The sequence below is a fragment of the Strongylocentrotus purpuratus genome, unplaced genomic scaffold, assembly GCF_000002235.5.
Source record: "Strongylocentrotus purpuratus isolate Spur 01 unplaced genomic scaffold, Spur_5.0 spur5_scaffold_7, whole genome shotgun sequence".
Lineage (NCBI taxonomy): Eukaryota > Metazoa > Echinodermata > Echinoidea > Camarodonta > Strongylocentrotidae > Strongylocentrotus > Strongylocentrotus purpuratus.
Window position 1 is genome coordinate 5,282,299 of NW_022145613.1, and position 27,713 is coordinate 5,310,011.

The following is a 27,713-nucleotide window of genomic DNA, read 5'->3' on the forward strand; positions in this document are numbered from 1 at the left end:
GGCACTTTAGAATATGTTTGGTTTGGGGGATAGCTAGGGCTTGAACACTTTCGGACCTTGAAGGTGCGGATCCAGGGGGCCGAGATATGCTTTTGCGCCACTCTCGCCCCCCCCCCCTCACCCACCAACGAGACCAAGCGCCAGATACGCCACTGGTCACCACTGGCGTACTGATGGAGAGGGGGGCTGGGGGCAGTTGTCCCGAAATAAAATTCAAACTTGGTTTATTTCTAATTCGATACCAGTGATTTACAAATGTTGCTGAAATTACATAATTTTCGGGAATTTCCTCACTTTTTAGTAAAATATACTTTTGTAAGCGTTTGTTGGAAAATTACAAATTCCCAAATTTACAATCAGGCAAGAATTATGCTTGTTTAGAGGCCTACAAGTCGTGTCAGGGCCGCGAAACGGCTGGGCTCGAGCTCCCCCCCCCCAGAAAAAGTATATTAAAGAGAAATAGAAAGAAAAAGAGAAAAAAGAAAAAATAGTAACCTGCCAGTTTTACAAAATAATGAAGTATCAAAATATGCTCATCTGACCGTAAATAAATGCCGCTGAGCTTCTAAGCCGGGCTCTGTCCCCTGGATTCCACTTAGGGCCCTAAGGGGCTCGAGCCCCCCCCCCCCCCCACCCAAGAAAAAGTTTGTTGAAGAGAAATATAATGAACGAGAGAAAAATAGAGAGAAAGAAAAAAAAAAGAATAGTGACCTGCCAGTGTCACATAATAATGAGGTATCAAAATATGCTCATCTCACCGTGAATAAATGCCTAAAACACCTGAGCTTCCGGAGCTCTGTCCCATGAATTCCACCTAGGGCCCCAAGACGGGCCCCTGGTTGCTCATCTGACCGTAATTCAATGCCTAAAACCCATGAGCTTCCGGGGGCTCCATCCCTTGGCCCCCGCCGGGGCTTTTCCCCTATACCCCAGGCGAATTTACGCTACGCTCTACCTGATTGTAAATACTTTAGCCTCCCCATGCACCCACTTTGAAAAACGTTCAGCGGGGCCTGCATGTAAGAGTGGTGGTGATGCGGACCCCCACCCCCCTTCAAACACGTTTTGCTCATTACGACGCTTCTGCTTAACCGTTACGTACCAATATTTGGCTCACATGATTTCAAATTTGGGCCCCCCTAAGAAATCCTTGATCCGCGCCTGCAAAGATACACTTACTATAATTATGAGCCCTAGGGTCAATATAGAAATTACAAATTAACTGCCCGAATGTATAACAGTGCATGCCCAAATCCGGCCAGAATAATATTGTCAAAATATCAACATAATAACCCTGAATCTTGTATTTATTTATTATAGTTATTTTAACTTTAACTTTTTTTTAGGCCTCCTAACGTTGCCTGTTAACTTTATTTGTTAGCTGGTATTAATTCCTATTTGATCATACGAAGCTGAAATTCACGACCAGTGCATGCATGGTCCCAGACTCAATTTTGCTTCACATGCATTCCTCGCTTAAGCCAATGATTTATTCATTCATTTTAGGTGTGTTAACTTAACTTTTTAGCAATTATTATAGGCATATCGTGTCCCATAGGAATCATTGTAATATGACGTCTCTCTAGTTACCATTATAATCTTGTGTCCCACCCCTATACCCCCAAAACATTCATGCCGCATTAATGTCAAAAGTTATAATTTGCTTTTTTTGTTTTGTTTTGTTTTGTTATCGGCCTTGCTTTCCATTTTGTGTTACTTTGCTTTGTATTTTTGTTTTGTTTTGTTTTGTTTTTGTTTGGTTTCGTATAGTTTTGTTTTGTTCTGTTTTGTTCTGTTCTGTTATGTTTCGTGTTTTGTTCTGTTTTGAAAGCATATCACCTAAGTCTGGTGTGTAAAGTCAATACGGACCGATTTTTTTGTGTATTACGAGCCGGACTTTGTTGCGTGAAAAGTATCCCTTTACCAGACGGGGTTCTGTTCAGTTCTGTTTTTTTTTGTTTTGTTACTACTGATAATTGTCTTTTGTTTTGCCCTGCATGTCACTAGATAAAGTTGGGGCACAAATTCTTCCCACCCCCTGGAAAAAAAAATATTCAGTTTCATATGTACTCAGTAAATAGTAGGCCTATACCTTCCATATAGGAATTTGAGAATAAAAATCGTCATCACGGCCAAGAATAACAAATTTTTGTAAAGTATTATACAAAGCGCTTGTATCCGGCAAGAAATACATAACAGATTGGATTCCATATACTTGCCTTTAAGGAGGCTCATGTATTGCCGTGATAAAGGGAGAGAGGGAGAAAGAGTTTATACATTGCTACAAATGGCCCAAAAGGCAGATTTTCGGGGTAGGAAGGGCACTGTTGATTAAGCCTGCCAGACCTATTAAATTAAATTCAGACCATTCTAGCCTATCTATGCCTTGGTGATGCTACTGTCCCGCTCTGCTCTGGCCGTCAACACCGATCAAAAGTAGAGGTGAGAGGGTTTACTAGCTGGCAAAGATTCGTTTATTCCAATTAGAAAGGGAAAAAAGGGGGAAACAAACAGACCCTACTAACCTTATTTAACAAGTAACAGTCAAAAGAAAAAATATATGTAAAAAAATGTATTTTCTTGTTAGTTTCTCAGGACTGTAATTGATGTCAAATATTCATTCCCTACTTTCCATTAAAATTATATGTTTCTTTTCCCAATGATTTTGAATCAATTCTAAGAGCAAAATGTATTACCTGCAATTACTATTAATATTATATCAGCTTCTTTCTCTCCACCAGACCCAACTTCACTGCTAACTCACTTTTACCTTTCTCTATCTCTCTTCCCTTACTTTCCCTTCTTCCCCTGTATCTGTCTCTCCCCTCTCTCTGTCTCTCCCCTCTCTCTGCCTCTTTCATTCTTGCTTTTATCTCTCTCCCTTTCTTTTATTCCCTTTCCTTTTCACTATTTAATTCTTTCACTTCCTTCCTATTTCTCACTCTCTCTCTCTCTCTCTCTCTCTCTCTCTCTCTCTCTCTCTCTTTCTCAGTCTCTCTCTCTCTCTCTTTCTCAGTCTCTCTCTCTCTCTCTCTCTCTCACTTCCTTTCTTACAAATATCACCTGTTCTCCATCTCTACTTTTCTTTTTATTCTCCACTATTTTAGGAAATGAAGAAAAACAAACTGTTACACAACACAAAATAAGAGAATTCTCCAGGAAATTAGTTTTCTGCAAATGAATAAAGGACCTCATTTTTTTATTAGTCCCTATAATGTACTATGTCGTTACACAGTAATGATTACATATACACACATTATCATAGCATAACGAGATAAGACATTTTTTTTCTTCTTAAATATAACACCTCAACAATGATACCTGTTCATCTATATGTATGATTAAAGTTTCATAAAAGCAGCTTTGATTTATTCCTTCTCATGAAAAACAAGATCATCCTTAATATGGACCTTGTTTTTCAGTATACTCAACTTCTCACTACAACACTAGAAGCTTTCATTCATAACCTAAAAGCAATAGGAAAGTACCACTATTTTGACAGCTATAAGTTCCTTCTGCAAATAAGAAAATATCAAAAGTTTGATCATTCGAGCCTTACAGGTATTCTTGAGTTCTGGCAATGCAAATTAAAAAAATCCTTCCTTCGGCATCTGTCTGTCTCGAAAGACAATAGAATATTGTGCTATATAGTTGTCAGTTTCTTGGTGTGCAGCTCCTGCTGTGACTGAACAGTCCAATCCTAGAGAGACAGGTCCTGTTGCAGTTGCTGCAGATAAAAGTCATTTGTGGCTGTGCTGTTGGAGCCGTAGCTAGCTGTTGTCTTTGTTGTTGTTGTTGTTGTTGTCTTTTCTCCTCCCACTGTTCTACTCTCCTCTGCTCACTCCTCTGTACACCCGTCTTTATAACGCGTCTCCATTCAGGACGGTCTGAGGCATATGCTTCCCAGTTTGTAGGGTTAATTTCACTGGCCTTCATATCCCTCTTGCACACATCCTTGAACCGAAGGACAGGTCTTCCAACAGCCCTGGTCCCGGTCGCTAACTTTCCATACATTATGTCTTTTGGAATGCGGCCGTCTTCCATTCGGCTGACATGACCAAGCCATCTCAGTCGTCGTAAAATCAATTTTTAAAGAAACCCTGAATGTTAAACACTATCAAAAGACAAATGATGTCTGCAAGTCAAACTTGATAAAAATGTATAATCGGTATTAAAGTAAAAGTAAATAAAATGAGATCATCTTGGTATGCCAGGACTAATATACAACTTGTGATATACATATATACCATCTGTTGTGTTGTTTTTAGAACAAGTCTAATTAGTTCCTTGCAGTTTTCTGAAATGATTAATGGTTTACCTCCAAATCCTGTCCCTTGTGAGAACTCAAGATTACCTGTGAACCATGTACAAGAGCATCCTCTACAAGCCTATCATATTGTAAAAAGATAAAGTGATAAGTCAACTGAAGATTATACCCAGTATGTTCAAATTGAAAAAAAATGTACACCGTAAAGATAATTATAATCATGATCATCATTCAAAGGGTTTCTATCCGATGCCCTTTGTAATATGATTTGCATTCTATAACTGTACACTAGCGCCTATGCTACACGATACATAACATAAAATATTGCATAAGAAAGCATTAGTTCTGATATCCCACCACCAACACCTCAATATCTATTTGATCATGATGTAAAATGAAAGAAATCAATGATTGATGAAATATATAAAGCGACCAATCCCGTGCAAAACCAACTCTCAGGTTTATATTTTTCTCTACCTTTCCGTACTAAACTGACATGAAAGAACATCCTGAAAGTTTACCTGCATACATAACATCTAGGAAACTAAAACTATGGATCTACCTCGACAAGAATTTGTCCAAAAGCATGTATAAAAATAATTTACAGTAGATTGCACCAGCCTTACCAAAAAAGCATCCAAACAAATTTTAAAAACTAATTAATTCAAAGTTTAAGGATATAAGACATTCATTTAAAAAAAATTGCAACTTACAATTAAAAAAAAATCACCAATACATAGGTAGTAATGATGATTGGTCTTTTTTTTTAAAACAGAGACAGAGACAATCACTATGGTCTTGAACTCAGTCTATGATTAGTCGCCATAAAAAATGTACTTGATTCACATTTTAATTAAATTACAAAAATACAAGACTATAAAAATGACAGTAGGAAAAATATCTTAAAGGAGACTGTAATACCTAATTGCAGACTGGAACATTGTATCACCTGCCACTGTATGCATAAAAATTATGGCATCAACAAACTTGCATATGCTTTCTAAAACACAATGACAAAAATAGCTCGTTAAGTTGGGTAATACCTAGACTAGTGGTAGAATAAAACGTATTTCAAGAACTTCTCTTTCATAAGAAAATGACAAACTCTTAACATTTGCATGTGACTTGTATATGCAGTAAAACAATGTTACATGAACTGAACTGTTGCAAAATACAAATGGACAACTTGTTGCATATATTTGGCCCTTTAAAGTATCCATAAAACCTGACAAGCAGATAAACTACATGTCAATGCAATCAAACTGACAAGACAGAAAGTTCCTACCGGTATAACATTTCAAGGAAAAAGTCTTTACTTAAGAAATATTCTCTAAAATCTGATGGGGTTTGAACAGTAACAACAAAACAAGAAAGGACTAAAAAATCTGGATTAGGTAAGTCAAGAAAATGATCTAAATATATAGATCCAAGATAAGATCTTGTCATCCACTGTCTCGTTTAATTTATAATATCTCAAAACAATATTTCAAAAAGTAGATCTAGGTTCAATTATACGCACTATAAAAAATACCCATTCTGTACCCATTCTGACCCAATTTGTATTTTTCATTGAAAGCCAGCTTCAAATTATTTTTAATGATTCCAAAGGTGCAATTTGGGACAACAGTTATTCTAAAAAACATCTTCAAAAACATGCGATGTAAATATCCACATTATTCCAATGACTATAACACACAAAGATAAGATGAACGGCATGACAAGGTTTCCTCAAATCATTTCTAGGACCAAGCCTAAAAAAACCTTTTCAGATGGCATACCAAGATGAGTTCCCAATTCAATATCAAATCAAAATATTGACAGGAGGCAACGATGCAAAATTAATCCAGAGTGTTTAAAGACAACCTAGGAAATCAACCATGGGGTAAAATATTTCCCCCGAAAACATTTGAAATGGATTATACCATATTTTAAATATTCAAGTATGACCTCAAGAAAATGTGATAATATCCCACTGTACAGTGTACACAATATAAAATTGTACTCTTCGATACATAGGTACAGGTAAGGGCAACACATGGCACAAAACCAAACTTGCAAAAATACAATTCCATCTACAAAAAAAAAATCAAAATCCAATTCCAAACCCTAATATACAATTTAAAAACACTTTCAATGCTAAAAAGTCTTCTTGAGACACTCCCATCCAATGTTTTCTTCCCATTTTCTCTTCACGCTTGCTTTCGTTAAAGAAAGAACATGTCATCTGCAATTTTGAAGCCTTTTTCATAAAATGTTTAAAAAGGGAGCAAATATGTCTAAAAATACATACACAAACATACAGTTCTTTATCATCAACAACAAGACTGTTCTTGCACTGGCAGTGATAAGACACACTAAATTATTTCACATAGTACTTTTCCAGACAAAAACAAGTCTTTTATACATAGAGATTATGCAATAATTCTACAATAATGAGTTCAACACAAACACATTGCTCAAGCTTAACTGTATCTCAGACTTTATAAGAATTTTGAAGTTAAATATCATGGTACTTTAGTTGGAGAATTGAAAAGATTATTGTTAAATAGCAGCATAAAGGAGAACAGTTTACATGGTATCAATAGTTAAAGAAAAAAAAAATCATGAGATATACATACAACTGACTAAAGCACCTGAACTCCTTTAAGTACATGTTTAAAGCTTCACATATGATTATTCATTTCATAAATAGATCAAAAATAGATTTGATAAATACTTTTGGATATTTTCAACAATTAAGAAGTCCTAGTACATGGATCATTCACATATCAAATATATAGTGAATTACGAGACAATTATTCTGTCATACAAACATATGTATGTTTCCTTTCTTTTTATTTTCCACCTTATAGATATTTATCAATACTTTAAATAACCTGAAGTATATATATAATTTTCAAAGATTTCAAATATAGCAAGATCAATATCAAAAGAAAACAGTTACAGGTATGTAGTTGTATGTTGCTTTACTACAACTATTATTGTGTATATCTTAAAGTCTTGTGTAATCTTTTTAAGCATGAAATATATGTAAAAGCGATTGTTTAAAGGCATTCTTGTACAACATTAAAATATGTGAAAACTTTCTCTTTCTAGGTGGCACAAGACTATAGTGCCGTAAAAGAATTTTGTTGACCGTAACAACGTTGGACTACACGCATTCTCATTGATAAGCTGAACTTCTGGACTGGAAATCATCATGACACAATTCTGAAACAAACTTTTATTGATATTAAGACTATAAAAAGTTTGATTTGAAGCTCAAATTTTGATAGTTTGTGAACATTTTACAGATTCGAGCTACTGGATAATAAACAAATTTGAAATACATTTTTTTCTTGAGATTCAGTACCATCATCACATCCCAGAATGAGCTTTACTATGATATAAATACATGTTTAAGTACTTGATAAATGTTTCTTAATACCTTATGGCTACACGAAGGTTGAAAGAATCAATGTCTACATATAATATATTACGTCAAGGACACATACAAACATTGTCTTTCAACGAGTACTGAACAAGATTCTCAAAACAGAGGAGATAAAAGCTGAGTTTACTCAACTACCGATATTTTTTTTTCTTCTCATTTCTCACTCAATTAATAAGTAAATTATTCAAGAATGGTTAGCTGAGCAAAAAATGGTTCAATGTACACGCATTTCTAAAATAATGCTTTAAAACAGGATAAAGAACATTCGCACCTAGTAATACAACTGGACTTAACTTGCCAATTTTCCTGTCAAATACCTAATCATTTTGCAATATCCAGTCAATACTTACCCAATTCTCCTAATTAAAGACACGTTGAATATTCAGTTTTGTGGTAAACTGAAATTGAATTATATCTACACTTTGGTTTGAGACAAGTAAGCTATGCCGATGCACCAAACTTGAGACCATTTCTCACACTATTGGCACAAAACATACACTTTTCTAAGTAATAAACATTTTAAGTTTCTCATGAAAACACTATAATTTGATCATGATCTCAAAATCATCACATAAAAATCTGTTGTTAAGTACAAGTAAAAGTATTGTGAGTCTATTCTCTAGGTTTGTATATCCATTCTGTCGCTCGTGAGGAGGAATCCATCGTTCCCCTTGAAAGAATGCACACTTGGCCATAATGAAAAATAGTTATATTCAAGGAAGCAATGGCCTTTTGAAAGTCTGTCACTATCGTCCGATCATCAAACGGTGGACTCCCCGCGATCTGTCACCACATCAGAGTTCACATAATCGCTCTCACTGCCCCTCGTTGAATGCCGACCAAGGCTTCCAGAACTATTAGAGGGAGGGGGTGAGCGGTACATGCCTTTGGGGCCCCCGTTTTGTCCGTTCATGACGGGAGCGCCGCCAGGCGGCACGGGTCCCTCGAAGGACACGTCACCCAGAAGGGGCGTGCTGGAGCTCATGGTGGGTGCCAGAGGGGCGTAAGCGGGCGGGGTTCTGGGCTGGGAGGGCGTGCTATGCTGCCGTGCCACCAGGTGAGGATGCTGTTGTTGCATGGGAGTCCAGGGGTCACCGGTGTGGATGGTAGGGGTCCTGGGTGACTTGGGTCCCTGTGAGGCTTGATCCATGATAGCATGGTACTCCAGATTATCAAGCATACCAGCTGAGGGCGAGGTCGGCTGAGACCCGGTTCCATCATTGAGAGGGAGGTAGTTGTCACCCAGGTCTGTTGGTCTTCTGGGGTCATTCTGGTAATCATGCTCTTCTGAAAAATACAACAGAGAAATATGTCAATACAAATCTCATCATACATCTTTTGAGCATCATTTTGGCTGTCAACACATGATGCATTAATTTCTGTTATAGGTTTATGCATGTAAATCAGCAACTAATGAGGGTTGGATAGAATAGGAGCCAAATTTTTGTTAAAATATCAAAGTTTTCTGGTTAAACTAATGCCCACAAGAGTGCTACTTCATGCAGTTGAAGTTACATCTGTTATTTGACTAACTTTTAATTTGTTCATGATTTGTAGAGTTGTGTGTCAGGTTCTTGCTGGCCTGGTTATTTGATGTCTTTCATTTTTGAAAGTGAGGGCCAGCCCTATAATGTAACAATCCCCCTCATTTCATGAACTTGAAAATGGAAAAAGAAGACACCATAGGTTGAATTCCCCTCATATGTGAAATCATACAATTGCAAACTTTCAGGACCTTTCATATCACAGAAAATTTTGAGACTGAGACATTCCTTTATTCAATCAGTGACCACTTTGATAAAAAAATATTTTCACATATTCCAAAAATTCAATATTGTGAGTCAGGTTCATAAAGTCATCTGATATAACATTACAATATTATTACCTTCCATTAATGGTGAGAAGCCTTCTAGCTTGTCATTTGGTATCAAGTAGTCATCATTCAAGTTTGGATCTGAAAATAAAACAGAGTAAAATGGTGTAAAATCAAGATATTAAATACAGCAGCAAGTGATAGTGTCATCCTCTGCTGCATATCCATTTGAAAATAAATTTGGAGTTATTTTCCTAATATGCGACTGATACCAGTCATAGATTTGAACAGGAATCACTTTGCCATTGGGCAAGATACATCTTTGCCTCAATGTAATTTTGACTCAATATCTACTCTTTTAAGAGGTGGTCTGGATTGACACATGATTTGATTTTGATTTGATTTTTTTTCCCCACTCAAATATCCACAAATTATTACAATGTATAATAAAACAAATGAATTATACAAGTAACGAAATACTCATAAGTATGTACGTAATAAAATAAGTTTACAGAGTACATTTAAGTTTGAGAATAAGACAAAATATGTTATATTGCTTGATTTAAGTGAGAGGTGTGCACGTGTGCAGTGGGCTCCTGTTTAAGTTTTAAAACGTGGGGGGGGGGGAAATAAAGTTTGATCTGTTAAGGTCAAACCCAGCACCAGCACACCTCTTCAGCACAAATCATGATATATCACACACATTGTGTCACTAAACATTGATATTAAATCACAGCGGAATAAGGAAAGACCAAATCTCACCATTGCCGCTCGTATTACTGTTTTGCCTATCAAAGTTGCCCTTGAAAGTTGGGTCTTGACAGTAGCGAAGGAGACTGCTATCCTTTCTCAATGGACCAGAAGGCTTTCCTGTAGGAGACCTGGGTCCAGCACCATTCTGTTGTAAAAGAGAGAATGGTTAGCAAGGGTCAAAGGTCATGTACCATAGCTGTTAGAATTTTTAAGGAACCAAAGTCTGTGAAGTGTTCATAGGAATTTATGATCACTGTCATCATAAGTGTCAGTATCATCATCATCATAATCATTATCATCATCATCATCATCATCATCATCATCATCATCATCATCATCATCACCATCATCATCATCATCATCATCATCATCATCATCATCCTCATCCTCATCCTCATCCTCATCCTCATCCTCATCCTCATCCTCCTCATCATCATCATCATTATCATCACCATCATCATCATCATTATCATCACCATCACCATCATCATCATCATCCTCATCCTCATCCTCATCCTCATCATCATTATCCTCACCATCCTCATCATCATTATCATCACCATCATCATCATCATTATCATCACCATCATCATCATCCTCATCCTCATCCTCATCCTCATCCTCATTATCATCACCATCCTCATCATCATTATCATCACCATCATCATCATCATTACCACCACCAAGATTTTTGTTGTTTTCATAATCATTACTTATTTCAACCAAAATGGACCAATGAACAGATACAGGATAATGTATACAGAGCACCGAGTTTCTTCTTCTTCTTCTTCCATTTGAGTACATTCCTCTTTACAGAGTATTGTCGTACTCTACTGGGGTGTGCAGGTGGACCACTACACCGGGGTTTCCCCTACTCTTATACGAATAGTGCAGTGGGTTCTTAACGTGCAAAGGTAGTGACTCTTCTCTACACCGGGCCTCTATTTAACGTCCTATCCAATAATGACTTACCACTGGGAAGAAACCTTGCTGGCTCTCATAGGTCATGTTGTTTGCAGTAAGGCTCATTGGTTGTAAGTAGTCCTCAGCATCCATGAGTAGGTCTGGGTCTGCTCCTGACTCAGTGTCCTGCATGAGGGTCTTGTAGAAGTCTGAGGGAGTGGGGCTCGGCAGGGACATTGCACCATCATTCTGTGAGTGAATAAGGGAGTGATTCAATTCAATTTGTATTTATTTCATTTCTAACAGAAAGATAAACAAAGGTATTACAGAAATTATTACAGAAAGTACGAACAAAATGTATGTACATCTTCAGTCTTTATCTTGATTAGCATACAAATAAATTTAACACATACAAAACAAATTACAAGCAATTTTTAATTTCTGAGGAAATGGGGGATCCACTAAAAAGCAGTGCTTCTAGTTTGTGGATCCCCCAGATTGTAAGAGAGAGAAGGATAAAAGGAGAGGAAGGGGAAAGGAGAGAAGAGAGAGGGGGAGAGAAGAGAGAGCAGGGAGAAAAGACGGAAAGGAAAGAGAGATATATAGGAAAAAAGAAAAAGATAGACAAAGAGAGACAGAGAGACAGAGAAAGAGAGACAAGAGATAGAGACACAGAGAAACATAGAATGAGAGAAAGAGAGAGAGAGAGAGAGAGGACAGAGACAGAGGAAGAAAATGGAAGAAAGGTACAGAGGAGAGAGATACATGGTATTGTATCAGATGTATGACAAGTAGATCAATAAATTCAAATTCAAATCAAAAGGGCATTTCAAACCAGCTACAAACAAGTTTAAATCATGTCAAAGAGCTGCTACAAGGAAGCCTTACCTGGATAACAAGGTATCTCTGAGGGTCTTTGGTCATTCTCTCAAGCTCTTCTTGCATCTGCTTGAAGGTTGGTCTGCTATCTTCATCAATCAACCAACCTGGGGAGGATAAGATAAATAAGATGGAAGAGGAGGAGAAGGTGGAGGAGGTGGCGGAGGAGGTGGTGGAGGAGGTGGCGGAGGTGGCGGAGGAGGAGGAGGAGGAGGAGGAGGAGGAGGAGGAGGAGGAGGAGGAGGAGGAGGAGGAGGAGAAGGAGAAGAGGAGAAGAGGGGGAAGTGAGGAGGAAATGTGAGAAATGAGTGGGATGGGAGAAGGAAAAGGAAGATAAAAAAAGATGAGAGGAATGAGTAGGTGGACAAAAGGTAAGAGGAGGGTTAGGGTAAAGAGGAGAATGAGGATGAGTGGAGGTTGAGAGAGAAGACGAGGATATAAAAAAAGAGAAAAAATGAAAACAGTTATCAGCAATCATGACAGAAAGAAAATTACCTGATAAAACTGATTTTATGCAAGTTCTATCTCATACATGTACCGCATGTGACCACACAAGTATCTGGTAGCAAACTGTACACAAACTTTGAAGAATAGAAAACATACCAATAAAATGTATGTAGAATAAATATACATTTAAACACAAGGCCACACTAAAAAAATTATCCTCAAGTTGTGAAAGACTGGTCAACATAATCAAGACGTTATTCTTTATAATTCTTTTCTTATACAACGTTTTTTGTCATTCTATTACATTAAAACACAAATATAAAAACATTAACTCTTAACATGTCTGTCATGAAAACTTACATTTGACCATCAGCATGTAGATGTCAATTGTACAGATCGGAGGCTGGGGTAACCTCTCACCCCTCTCTAAGAGCTCCGGTACCTCTCGGGCCTTCACCCCCTCGTAGGGCTTCCCTCCAAAGGTCATCAGCTCCCAGAGGGTCACACCTATGAGATAAAGATGTTCAACTTAATTAAATTGGTGGTGTTCGTATGTTGATAAAACTGATGATAGGGTGATTTAGAGTCTGGATTTAGAACTTGGAACATCTATTGAGCTGTGATGTGCTGCATGACGCATGCACTGGGAGGGACCTGGCAGAGGCCAACAACACGACTCTTAAAGGGATCGTTTAACAATGTTAAATCTGAGATACACAGCCCTACGTGTTATCAGTGTCTGTGATATGATGTAATATTGAAGCCCTACAAAAATTGCGCTTCAAAATGATCAAGAAGTGCCTCAAAAAAGTAAAAATCTTTGAGTGACCGGTTTTACCATACTCGTTTTCCCCAATAGACTGTAGTGTTATGAAAACCGTCAGGCGAACGGTTTTCAAAATTTGTAATTCCAATCATAAATATCTTGATAATCAGACAGGCGATCGGCTTGTAAAAGTCACGGGTTCCTGACTGTCCTAAAGGTTTATAAATATCATTGCATCATGAGCTAAATCCAGAATATGTTTTCAGAATCTGAGACAAAGTTACCGGATCCCTTTAATTACTTTTGCAAGACATTACAAAACTGTTGTGTGATGACTTGAAATGATGCAACCAAACAAACTATGCGATTCTGATATTGGATGAAATTTTGTTTATACTAATAAATCTGAATAAAAAGCCACTAATATAGAAGTTAGGTTACTACCACATACCAAATTTTGGTGGAAAAACAGATAAGAAAAAACACAAAACACTTCTAGACATGGATAAACAAATATATATATATATATATATATATATATATATCTGTCCTTGACTCAAAACCTAGAGACATATGCGATTGAACAAAAGGGAAAGCAATAAACATACTAATGAGATATATCACTCTAAAACACTCACCAAAACTCCAAACATCACTTTTATGTGAAAATCTCCTGAATTGAATGCACTCTAAGGCCAACCATTTGATAGGCATCTGAAATAAAGTAAAACATTTTTGTTTTGTTTCTTATATCTTATTAAGATACAGGATCGCTGTAATGTGTGCCTTAAGAATTGTGACCTGGTAACATGAGAATCAATTAAATGCTTCAAAGTAATGCCACTTAAGTAACTGTAAGCATTCAGAACTAGCACTTCTTCCTGCCACATATAAAAAGTGGAAATGTACATATAGATTAGTGTGGATCAATGCACATGGTCTAAACATAGTTCCTACAACTCATGGAATGCATGGTTTATTTCACTTACTACACAGTTAATAAACAATCTGATGGACTGGGTGACAGACCAGAGACTGGCTGTTTTGTATTCCCCGGTCATTTCTTGATTTGTGTGGGCCTTGGGTGCCATTATAAGGAGATATGTGCGCAATAAAAATCTAAAATTCTGATTTCAAGTCTAACACACTCATCCAGAACAACATGACTGGTGCTATCATTAGTACTACAAATATGTGGAGGCTTACTTTTTTGGACTGTATACATTGGGATACATTTTTTTGTTATTATAACCAAGCCTAAAGCATGTAAAGTGATTGGGGTATACATGAGTGGTCCCACCATGCAGGACCACACCTTTCATCCTCAACACTTACCTTGCCACCCTGTGCTTTGTACTCATTGGAGTCTACCTCCAAGAACTTGGCCAGACCAAAGTCTGTGATCTTGACCTGTGCTGGACTCTGAACGAGGACGTTCCTAGCAGCCAGGTCACGATGAATAAGATGTTTTTCCTCCAGGTATACCATTCCCTGTGATAGTGATAGAGTGGAGGAAAGGACAGTCAAGATTTATCTTCTAATCACCAAAGAATATAATATTTTTATGTACAGTGAGAAACATCATAACGTTTAAATTTAAACACCAATAATAGAACATTAGATGTTTGGTTGTTTTGGCTAAGAATTTTGATGTTTCATTTTTACAAAAAACACTACATGTCATTAGCCCCAAGCAACACTGCCATCTATTTACATATATTTAGAGGCTTACCAGAACTGTTCTTCATTACTGTAACTTGTGTGATGTGTCGTCCGACCCAACTGATGTCTTTGTGTGGGTTTGATTTGTTTCTATTATATGGTGGCAGCAGTAGGATATGAACCCTTGTCATCTTAATGACTGATACCACAAGAGGTTAATGGTGATTAATGTTATATCCCTGGTGTGGGATTGTGTTGTTTCTATTAATATGGTGGCAGCAGTGGGATATGAACCCATGTCATCTTAATGACTGGTACCACAAGAGGTTAATGGTGATTAATGTTACATCCCTGGTGTGGGATTGTGTTGTTTCTACTTATATGGTGGCAGCAGTGGGATACGAACCCATGTCATCGTAATGACTGGTACCACAAGAGGTTAATGATGATTAATGTTACATTCCTGGTGTGGGATTGTCTTGTTTCTACTAATATGGTGGCAGCAGTGGGATATGAACCCATGACATCTTAATGACTGGTACTACAAGAGGTTAATGATGATTAATGTTACATCCCTGGTGTGGGACTGTCTTGTTTCTACTAATATGGTGGCAGCAGTGGGATATCAACCCATGTCATCTTAATGACTGGTACCACAAGAGGTTCATGGTGATTAATGTTACATCCCTGGTGTGGGATTGTCTTGTTTCTAAGTTTTTCTAAGTCAACCTACCTTTGCAATTTGAAAGCTCCAGTTGAGCAAATGGTGAGAGCCAATCTGCTCCTTGTGCTGACGTACGTAGTCCAAGATGGCCCCAAGTGGCATGAGTTGGGTGATCAGGGTCATGTTTTGGGCAATGCAGACACACAGAAGACGTAGCAGGCATGGGTGGTCCACAGATGCCATAACTTTTGCTTCCTGTGATACAAGGAGTAAGCACAAATTTGGAATATTATAAATAAAATTGAGTAAAAATCAAACGTTATCTTGATATTTCAGAAGAGGGACAATGGAGGAGGAAGGGTTCGATTGCCTCTTCCCTACATGATTTGTCAAACATGCATCCCCCTTTAAAAAATTGATGTCCTTTCTTTGCTGAGCTTGGAGCTTGTCATACACTTTGGACTCACATTATGTTCTTCAGAAGAATGTGATAACTTTTGTTGTTGTTGCTTGTCGTACATGACAAAGACCTGTGCCCCCCCTTCAATAAAATCTGTTGCCATTCACATATTTAATCAATTGTTATATCATTACATATACCTTCAGTACACACTAAAATTGGATGTTTATTGGGTGTTTGGTTCAAATCAAATGCCTAGTCACACATATTCATATGCCTAGTCACACACATTCATATGCCTAGTCACACACATTCATATGCCTAGTCACACATATTCATATGCCTAGTCACACACATTCATATGCCTAGTCACACACATTCATATGCCTAGTCACACACATTCATATGCCTAGTCATACATGTTCATATACGGCAGCACTTAATTTGCAGAGGTTGGAGCATTACTAACCTCTAGCAGTTCCTCAGCTGCATGGGGCGAGACTTCCCTGAGAGCCTTGATAGCGACGGGAATCCTGATCTTCTCACCGTCCGGGATCCACAGACCCTTGTACACGGTCCCAAAGGCTCCGGATCCTAGGACCGGACCTAACTTGAGCTCGGTGTCTTTGATAATCTTCAGCTGGGCCTGGTTGGGCTCCACGTTGCTTGGTGTCAGAGGCTGGAAAGAGACAATGTCAGGTCAACAGAGAAAGACGTAGATTAAGCTTACAGGTCATATTTAGTTTGTAGTGAATAGGATATTAGAATGATCAGGACTGCATCTAATATGCCTCCGCCCTAGATTCAGTACCGGTATAGGAAATGGATGGAATTATTTGTGACATATCACGATGAAGACAAAAAGCCTGTCTGTTGTGGTTCTTGAGATATTGCAATAGTGTGGCTAAAACCTGTAATTTTATATATTGACCACTATGACCTTTGACCTTTAAATCCAAAATCTGACCAGACCATCCAATCTTCCTATGGTGAAACATACTATCATCAAGTTTGAGCCGCGTATCTGTCATCACTGTCTGTATTCCAGGATTAAATAGCTACAAATATGCAATCTCTGAATACATAAATCAGAAAACAGTACATACTCTCAATGCCACTTGCTCGAGTCTTCCTTTGATCATACGAATGCTTTGTTAAACTCTGTACATGGTGTACTTTCTATTTTCTTTAACTTACCGCTCCAGTATAGTCACAGCTCTTCATATCATGCAGATCCTGAAATAAAAAAAGAAATTGCAAAAGGATTTTATAATATCTAAAAATATACTAGTACTTACATGGTAAAACAAGAAACATGTATTGTTCCAAAGTAAATTTTGGACTGTCATAAATGATGGTGCTATATCTGCTTAGAATTAACATACCAAATCAACCAGACCATATTAAAAGGCGAGGGTGATGACGTATAATTGTCTTAACAAAAGTATTGTTAGTTTTGGCTTGATACCAAACTAAAAATACTAGTAAACATCCATTATTGGAAATTTGTAAAAACTTGCTCAGCTAAATTTCTCGGCAAATTAAAGGTATTACAAAGTTTTGGTATGGGGTCATGAATTTGGTTCAAATTAACATATTGGAAGCATTATGCGTTCCTACAATATAAATTGATCGTTGTCGCGGTTGAAATCGAGTCTAAAGTTATGAAATTATAAATAATAAACTCTTTATGTTGTATAGCTCCCTCTCAAGGTCAAGATATTAATATACCTATGAAACAATGTTTCTTGACTAAAATCGAGCGATTAGATATTCCCGTTTGGAAATTATATATCCCAACTTCATATTCTGAAATTTTCATGGTCGCAGCTACCAATGTACGGCCATAAGCGCTATTTGAAATTTATCAAAATTTACCGGGAGCACCGGTAAATTTTTATATTCAATTTTTCTCGAAAACAGAATTTTTTTAGGGGCTAATTTTTTTAGTGCTTATAATACATCCACAGGGGCATCCAAATATATCAAAATTGTAAAGATTCACTACCCACCCAATTTCCAAAATTTCCCAAAACTTTGTATTACCTTTAATGTCTCTTGACTAAACCTTGCATCAAACAACCTCCATTAATTTCCATCAATTTCTAAATCATAATTCACAACATATCTCTATCACTAACCAGTTTGAAAGAAAAATATGATCCTACGCTAGTCCATCTGGGCATATAAGACTTCCCTAAAAATTCTAAACTCTTGTAAGAGAAATACAAAGTTTGCAGGGGTTTGCGTGCCATTCCACCCACATAGACTTTCAAGTCGATTATCAACTCTGGCATATTTAGGTAGCCTCACATAAGTCCTGACTGCAGCCTATTTAGTGCAACCTCGAGTTTTCCTCTCTAATAAATATTTAGTTATACTCACTATGTTAGGGGGGATGTCGATGTACATGTCGTTCTTGATGCGTTGTTTGAACCAGATGACGAACACGATGATGACGATGAAGATGATGAGGGAGCTCGTCACGATGCCGGCAAGAAGTCCGATAGACATACCTCCACTGTTGAGAGGAAGACTTGGGTTAGTATAGGGAAATCAACAGAAAGCAGATACACGATTTAAAACAAGGTTTTATGAAGAGCAGGTATTACATGCAGATCATATTTCAAGAGGAATGTATGGACAGTAAACAAAAATAAAAGGCAAAGGAGATGCAATGTTCAAAATATGGAGAACATGTGATTAGATTGAACAAAAATGCAAAAAACAAAAGATTTTAATTTTGTTTAAGTTTTATATGTTTGTAACATACAACATCAGAAGTAATTAATTACAAAAGTAAAAGGATAGTTTGAAAGGATAAAACCAGAGCTGCCAACCTGTCACTTTCAAAATGCATATTATTCAGCTTGAAAAAAAATATTTTTAGGTGAAAAAACATATTTTGCCTCTTTATTGTTTTTCGTTATTGTCCCTATAAAATGCTATTGCAATCATATTTCTTTGAATAAAAACGCATTCAATCATTGTCACTTTAAAAAAAAAATAATTATGAGACAACTCACTCGAATCAATAATAAGCCAAAACTACCGGTAATTTGACGTTAAAATTTATTTCAAAAATTGATGAAACACCCCCAGTATTAGATTAACCTGCCCAAAATTTAACCGCTTTAGCTATGCATTTGTGCAGTGTGCATTCTGCTAAACTTACTTGCCACAGAATCATATTTCCACAAATGTATCTTTAATATATATACCTATTTTATCAGAAAGTTCAATTATTCAAAACATCACAGAATTTTACGAAATCTGAAAATATAAGTCAATGAGTACGAGGGGCTGCTGAAATGTGGTGCACCACACAATGATTTTCTTTGCGGAAATTGCGTTCGCACAGCCATACTCGAAACTTTCAAAAAACGTATTTTAGCACAGCAAAACGAACAGACGTATCCCCCCCCAAAAAAAACGTATTAATATATAAAAAAACGTACTACTTGGCAGCTCTGCACAACCCAGCGTAGAAGACACATTATATGTAGAGGGAAGCAGACATAGACGATAAACAAGGAGAGGGATGAGGAGAGGAAGCACAAGAAGCAGATTTTGGTTGTCATGGGAACAGGATGAGGGTGACAGCAGGTGGAAAACAGATGGACAGACATGAAAAACAAACAAACAACAAACAAACAGTTCAATTCAAACATCTGTCATGATATTCTAATATTATTTTAATAGCAAAGTAATGTCAGCAAAAACTTTCATATTAATTATATGTGAAACATTCCAAGGTGGTGCTAAGAAACTAAATTTTTTTTTTTTAATTTTTTTTTTTACTGAATGTGAATTTTCTGTGAGATCTAAGACAACTTCTTTTTAATAGTCATGCTGACTGTAAACCTCACAATTATACATAATTAGTTGGTACCCACCCTGGTTTGGGCGTGGCCTTCTGATCAGGACCATGAATGTAGAGACAGGTACCATTGGTGTTCTTATAAGCAGCTGGACACTCCGCCCGACATTCCAGGTTCACCACCACGTTCTTGCAGGCATAGCACCCGCTTCGCGTGCCGTTATGGCAACCGTCTTTACACTCGGTGTGGCACCCCTCGCATTTTGACATGGCGTTAGGGAAAAACAGGGTGGGGCAGGTCTTACCGCAGACGTAAGGACTGAGCTCGTTGGGGTATTCCGCTGGGCAGGAAAGTGCACAGAAGAACTGTTGGTATTCAAATAAATATTAGAATGAAATCAAAACTTTATTATTGTATATTGTGCTAAATATCATCTGCCTAGAGCTCTTAGGGAGTGATACCACATCATCATTATGCATGTACACAACACAGCTGTGTTCGGATCCATTTTTGTTTTATACTATACAGGTTTTTGATCTTTGTAGAGACACTTTGTACCCCAATGGATACCATTCCTGGTCAGAGGTCCCTTGAACAAAGTATTCAAAGGTTGCCATTTGTGTGAAAGTATAAGAATTGCATTTTTCCTGGTCTTACAATATGAGTATAAATATCTCTGAAGTTATAGGAAAATCAAGTTCACTTTAAATAAGAACAACGCTCAACAACATTGTATGAATATCTCTGAAATAAAGAAATATACAAGCGCCATTTTAAAGGCATTTCAAACCATTATCGCTTTCCATATGGTCTTGCTTCCCATCACCTTTCGGCTTAATTTTTGTCAGTGTTTGTTTAGAAAATTTGAGTTGTACACATTTGACAAAGATAACATCACTGGAATTATTCCCCTCTTAAAAATAAAGCAACTATCAAAAAGCTGAGAAGAGATAGATAACTTACAGTATTTTCTCCAGTTTGTACGGTGTATGATTCGCAATCCAGACAGTCATGTACGGTACCATTGAAGCATTGCCTGCACTGGGGGTGGCATGGTTGACACATCTGTAAAAAGGAAAGAACAATAAATATAATTTTATTTTATTATTACTTGGCATTATCTCGTTAATGACAACTAGCTACATGCACATTTTGAAGTTTGGTTACATATCTCTAAAAGTCCTAAACATATCAATACTGGACGCCCATAAGAATGAGGATCGAGACAGAGCAGTCATTTCAGCAAACGCTTCAACCCTTTTTGATGCATTGCCATTTATTGTTACATGCCTTTTACAGGAGAGAAATAACCTATGATCCTTCAATTGGCAACATGTTGAAAACTTTAAGCACTTTTTTTTTTACAAATTGGCATTTAAAGGTTATGGTCATGCGATTGCATTGTGAAAGAAACGTTGTGGAATCGATCAGAAAAGGTTGATCATCTAGCATAGATGTACTGCAAGGTTCTGGAATCATCAAAATGATAAGAAATTTGGCCCATTCTTCGTAAAGTTACAAGCACTATACACAGAAAGATGTATATGGGACTACCCTATATCTCTCACAGACCATGAGAGAAACAAATTTACCAAATATATGAATTAGTAGGCGGTTTCCTGGCAAATTTTTTATCATCATGTATTAGTCAAAACATATTCTTCCACATGATTGGTAATGAGAGCTTCCATTTCATTTTTTGAAATTGGGGCGTTTCCAATACTGGTCTTTACCTTTAAAAAAAATATATATTTTACATAGTTTATGCCCATGTATATCCTTTCTCTTGACCAAAATGAAGCAAAGAAACTGAAATACCAGAGTTGCCAATTTGGTTCTCAGCGACAAGAGATCCATTCTTACTTACATCGTCCACATCAGGATAGAAGCCCGACCGACACTCATCTACGCATTCATCATCCTGCCGGAAAAGTTTACACTGCTTGCATCGTCGAGGCCCCGCCCCGTCACATCCGATACACATAGGGTCACACTGCTGGCAGATCTGTTGGGTCAAAGGTCAAAGTTTACATCAATTTTTGTACATAAACAAATGCAATTTTTTAAAATATGCCCAGAAGAAGTTATTGGGATTAAGCTCACTTTATCATCTCCTAAGAGCAAAAAGGGGTTTTCCCCATATTAACACAGCTGTCTGGCTCTATATACATGATTCTACAGGCAGGTACAGTAAATAGTTGTTTAAATGATGGAAATTTACATTCAGTGGTTAATTGAATTGATGACTTTAATATGAATACTTACAAGGAACACTTCTGTACATACAAAGAAAGTTGATCAGCGGAATACTACACCAGTCAAAAGCAAAATCGCTCCAATAATTATCTATGGTTTGCTTCGTACTGCACGTTTGTTTCCTGTTATATATCTTGTAACAATATATTATCATTATATTCATTATACCGTATTTGCCGGCATAAAGGCCACAGTATTTTTGGAAGAGAAAATATCAAAAAGTCGGGTGCGGCCTATCCGGCGAAAGAGTTAAAAATAAAAATTTTAAAAAAAAGTCAAAACCAGCACGGATTTGCACATATGGGACTAGATCTACGAACGGTACAATAACTATACATTTCCACACATCTTACCAACAATTTTATCTTGCATTGTTGACATGAAGACGAAAATAAACTTCCAAAAACAACATCTGCCGATAGATATTGATCTAAGTTCGTGCCAATTCATTGCAAAAGTAAAAGAAGGGCCCGTTTAACGGAGCTGCCGCGAAGCATCTAGCACGCTTAGTCGCTATTACGAATCCATTTCAATACACAAGAGAGAGGCGCAATGTATACATCACAGAAAACTCCATATGCTAGCATCAGTGCGGCACGGCCGAGCGGTCTAAGGCGCTGATTTTAGTCACATCAACATTTGAACGCAAGAGATCGAATCCCGACTTCGACAAGAATATATATATATTATTATTTATTTTATTTTTTTTTTTCCCGAGCGGTCTTAGGCGGTGATTTTAGTTACATCAACATTTGTACGCAAGAGATCAAATCCGGACTTCGACATTTTTTTTTTTTTTTTTAATGTCAAAATTGGGGGTGCGGCATATACGGCGCGGCGGCCTTATCGCCGGCAAATACGATAAGTATTTTTTTGCATCATGCATGTAAACAAAACTTAACTCCATGCATGATCTTAGGATAATAATGAAGTATTGAACTAAATTAAATTGAAGCTAATAAATACCTGAGAAAATTAACTAAACATAATATTACTTCTTTTTATTAAAGTACTTACCACTGAACCTGCTAGAGGATCAGACTTCTCCGAGTGGGAGATGCGATCATAGAAATAGTCATCACTACACGGAGTATTGATAAGCATACACTCCATCTGAAAATGAAAACAATCAACACTTTATATTCGATTACCAAAAAGAAAGTGTTTTAATTGAGTGGTTTTAGCATTTGACTAGAGATGTGAAGGTGGTGAATATGAGCCCCAGTCACTGCACTCTTGTCCTTTTGTGAGACATTAAAGCCCCTCTAAAGTGTTGGGAGCTTCAAAAATTTGATGACACTTACAGTGTATCATAATGTGACGTAGGATGTCATTTAAGACACACTTCTGCAAAGATTTCCCCCACAAAATGTGCATGTAGACAAGTATTGATAAAAGAATACATAATTTGGGTTATTAAGTAGAAAGGGATTCCAATAAGATCAGTAGCCTAGCTAAAACCAGAGTATAGGAGTACTAGGAGTATAAGGGAAGCTATTACTATTCAAAACAGTGTTCCTGAACGGCAACTATTTTCAGAAAAAACACACCATTTTCATATTTTACCAGCTGCAACTGCCAAACAGCATTAAATTACTGAAATGCTATTAGAAAAATAAAATGTTCGACCCCACAGCATGAGGAAAACAGATATTGACTGATGATGATGATGATCATCATCATCACAATTTCTCTCTGCACTACCCCTTGCCATTAATATACATGCCAAATGGTATCAATTTATTTTGCCACACTGATTTTCTTGAAGCGATATGTACCACCACATCAGAATACTGGTCACTTACCACTTTTCTGTTATAGTCAAGCATAACTTGCGGGCATTCCAAGCAACCATCTTCACCAAGATTGTTCTCAGGGCCATTACATCTACACACAAACAAGAAAGAAATAAATACAATATGAAATCTCCTCAAGAGCTAGTGACTCTATAGGGGTATTATTTTAATACAAAGATATACAAAATAGCATAGCCACACTGTTTTGCTGAGAGTTCAAAACGATTCCCCCCCCCCCCTATAATTTTTTAAATATTTTAATTATCTTATTATTTTTTATTTAAATTCATTTATTATATATATATATATATATAGTTGGGGGAGGGGGAGGGAAGTCATGAGTGCATTTTTTATATTTTTAAAGGCCAAGTGTATCAGACCTATGTTAATGTCAAACCTTTTGACATAGATTTTCTTTTCGGTGTGCTATTGGTTTCAGTATTTTAAAGACACTTTTATGTTTTGTTTTTAAATAATGACTGTACACTAGGGGTGAACAAAAGCTGAACTGAACTATAAACTGGATCACATGCATATATCACTTAAATACAAAAAAATAATTTTCTGCATCTGAATCTGAATGACTCTCTCCAGCCTTCCACCAATGATCCGGCATCTGCTCTGGCAACCAGCCCTCCAGACTTCCATCCTTCAAAATTGTAGGGTCAGGATATAGTCGGGTATTAGGTTAGGTTTAGGGTTAAGGTTACTTATAGTATATTGGGTACAGGGTAAAAGTTAGAAATTCCAGTACTATGGTCTTACCCCTTGAGGCAGTTTGAGTGGCAATCGGTACAGTTCTTTTGAGCGTTGGCAAACTTGGGTTCGGGACACTCCGCCCTGCAGAAGGGACCGTCCTGGACGTTGCGACACATCCTCCTGCAGTTTGTTCCTGTTGAGTCTGATTGGCAGTCACACTGGTCTGGTTCCTGAGGGGGCAAGGGTCAAATGTCAAGGGTGTTAAAAGGTCATTGGAACTCAATCAGAACAATCTAATTATATCTAAGGCATATAAAATTTGACCGACTTGATGATATGTTGAAGCCGTCAATATATGGGGGTAATTTGAAGACATGGAGCAAAAATTACTACCGGTACACACTGAGTCAACAAATCCACAAAGGCTTGTGTTGCTTAAATTGGCAATACATTGAATAGTTCAAGATGACTGTCTTTCCATACATTTCGATTGGCATTTTGTTATCTTTTCAGCATTATTTCTGTCCATTCATCCTCATTTCGGGTATGCAGCTTTTCATATGAAACACACAAGAGTAATAGAAATATACAGTGTTGCCAATTTAAGTCCTTTCAAAATTGGCTATTTCAACTTACCGGTCCTGAGCACCCAGCTGAGCATTGAGTATCACAGTGTTCACACACAGCTGCTTCTGAAGCACTAGCCTCCGTCTCCACATATTGGCTGTATTGTGGGTAAGATCAGAATCAAGAATACACTTAAGTACTTAATTTCGTGACAGTTCTAGCATTCATCTCTCAACTGACAAAAAATAAATGAAATTCATCCAAATTCAGTTTAATGTCCACTATTCCCATGTACAAATCTATTCAAACAATCTTATTAAAATTCATTTATTTATCTTTCAATTGACCAAAAAAATGAAATTCATCCAAATTCAGTTTAATGTCCTCTATTCCCATGTACAAATCTATTCAAACAATCTTATTAAAATTCATTTATTTTTCATAAAATTTAACCAAAAAATATCTCAGATTCACCAAAGGTACAGCAAGACTTTAGAAGAAATCAGATGTCAAAGACAGCACATTTAAAACAATGGCATCACTAATGCAACAATTATGCAATGACAAAACTGCTATATAAAATGTGAAAAAATCATATTGTGATATTAATATGAAAAAATATACATTCAGAATGTTAATTTACCCCACAAATTTGCTTGAAAATGAATTGATCTACTGGGATTATCCTGATAACTTACCCGTTATCCAGATCACATGCTTCAATGCAGGTATCACCGATGATTGCATTCTTACACTTAGCACACTGCCGAGGACCAGGCCCCCAGCAGCCGATATCAGCGCATTGTGGATCACAGGTTTTATTCTCAGCAACTAGAGGTTTTTTTAGTGTGGGGAGGAAAAGAGGGAAAGAGAGTTAGAAGGTGTGCAGAACAATGTTTAGAGTTGACTAAACCTACCAAATAATCGTATGATTACCTAATCATATAATAATTAAGTGTTATTTACAAGCTCATGAGAGAATATGCCTTGTGTTCCTTTTCTGTGAATCAGACATACATTTTCAAATTAATTTTGAGTATGTACTTGTGACTACTTAACACTTCTAAATAGATTTGATTCTTCTAGTTTTAAATAGACATCAAACACCTCTACAAATTGCATTTTTTTTATACATTATATTCTCAGTAAATTGACATGAATCCTGAGAGTTTGGACAATTTGATTATCCTATCCTACTACTAGAATAATTTATAAGTAAATACAATCACAATTGCAGTGAATTTCAGAGCAGAGCACAATTTCAACAAAACATTTTAAATCTTATCCCTCAAAATAAAGGCCCTACACTACCGGAATCAAATGCACATTTTATCATTTTGAAATTGAAGCTTCTGATGATATAAAATATAGTTTAAGGATAAAAGATAAATTGCAATATAAGCACTTCTCAAATGTAACGCTTTTATATGATTAAATTTGTAAATAAAACTTAGCTATTATCATCATGCACAAAATGAATCAGTTACATTTTCTAAACCAAATTGTCAATCTTACAAATAAATGGCAAAATAATGCATTGAGGAGAAACTCAGTGCATACTGACTTTTTGAACAAGTTCTTTTAAAAGGCTGTCAGTAATTCCACAAGGTAAATGGGATTGCTTATCTTTCTGTCTTTTATTTCAGCCTGGGTTTCGCACAGCACAGATTCAGGCGAGGTTCAGAAAATGTAACTGACTCTTGATATGACGGACAAATCTTTGATCTTATTCAAGCAGCAGTAATATCTTGACAGGCAACTTATATATATTTCAGATATTCTATTCTATTTTCTCATTTTTATTTTCTAAAATCTACGTCATCTAGCTCATTCTTTTTCTAAATTATCTATAAGCAGACAATACAGACAAATACAAAACAGGCAGACGGTACATGGACATAGCACTATGATCTCTAAAGTCATCTACTTGTTTTTAAATAATAAAAGAAATAAACAAAAAATTAGCATGGATGCAATTTTCCCTGATTTTTTTCCAAAATGTATATATATATGAATAAATGAATTTGTATATTCCTAAAGAAAAGTGGCATGAACTATGATATAAACCCCATTGAACAAGGTTTCGGTTTTAGGCATTTTTCAAAAGATTTGAATCCAATATCTTAGCATTTTTAAATAATCATGGATAATAAAATGAAAACTTTTCACTGTTTTCTTGAAAAGAACTTCACATTAAGATGGATATGGACTAGCCACTTTTCTTGGAATGATGTACAAATATCAAAATAGATGAATGTTGATTACAAGCATTCTACAAACTACAAATAGGAACATCTTCAGAATGTTAAACATGTATAGAAACCACAGGAAACATTGCATAATTGTTTTAAAAGCATCTTTTTTTTTCTTCAAAAATGACAACACATCTGGAAAATTCCATCACCCCATTCTCCCTTTATTTCCATTGAAAACCTGTGTTTATAAATGGATTATTCTTGGAGAAGAGGCTACTGAAATTTCTGGTCAAACTGAATTGTCGCTTGCTAAAACAGTTATGCAACTTTTCCAACATTGTTACCATTTTCAAGGTGTAATATAAACTACAAATCAACCAGACATTTTGTAA

At 36.6% G+C, this 27,713-nt stretch overlaps 1 protein-coding gene across 4 annotated transcripts in view; it reads right to left on the minus strand.

The window, feature by feature from the left end:
- Positions 1-3,163: 3,163 nt before the first annotated feature.
- Positions 3,164-27,713, minus strand: part of LOC586488 (receptor tyrosine-protein kinase erbB-4) — a 39,104-nt gene continuing 14,554 nt past the window's right edge. Inside the window, exons 10-30 of one of the 4 annotated variants that reach the window (XM_030974648.1) lie at positions 25,825-25,957; positions 25,196-25,283; positions 24,626-24,789; positions 23,870-23,951; positions 23,082-23,177; positions 21,676-21,813; positions 20,772-20,873; positions 19,884-20,173; positions 19,446-19,457; positions 18,373-18,523; positions 17,185-17,223; positions 16,457-16,666; positions 15,657-15,842; positions 14,597-14,752; positions 13,900-13,975; positions 12,856-13,002; positions 12,058-12,155; positions 11,239-11,418; positions 10,276-10,411; positions 9,586-9,654; positions 3,164-8,987 (exon numbers count right to left, since the gene is read on the minus strand). In XM_030974648.1, the coding sequence (XP_030830508.1) occupies positions 8,461-8,987; positions 9,586-9,654; positions 10,276-10,411; positions 11,239-11,418; positions 12,058-12,155; positions 12,856-13,002; positions 13,900-13,975; positions 14,597-14,752; positions 15,657-15,842; positions 16,457-16,666; positions 17,185-17,223; positions 18,373-18,523; positions 19,446-19,457; positions 19,884-20,173; positions 20,772-20,873; positions 21,676-21,813; positions 23,082-23,177; positions 23,870-23,951; positions 24,626-24,789; positions 25,196-25,283; positions 25,825-25,957 (3,080 nt within the window). In that variant the 3' untranslated portion in view covers positions 3,164-8,460. The remainder of the gene's footprint in view (positions 8,988-9,585; positions 9,655-10,275; positions 10,412-11,238; positions 11,419-12,057; positions 12,156-12,855; positions 13,003-13,899; positions 13,976-14,596; positions 14,753-15,656; positions 15,843-16,456; positions 16,667-17,184; positions 17,224-18,372; positions 18,524-19,445; positions 19,458-19,883; positions 20,174-20,771; positions 20,874-21,675; positions 21,814-23,081; positions 23,178-23,869; positions 23,952-24,625; positions 24,790-25,195; positions 25,284-25,824; positions 25,958-27,713) is intronic. The other 3 variants (XM_030974650.1, XM_030974651.1, XM_030974649.1) reach the window with 3 other exon arrangements.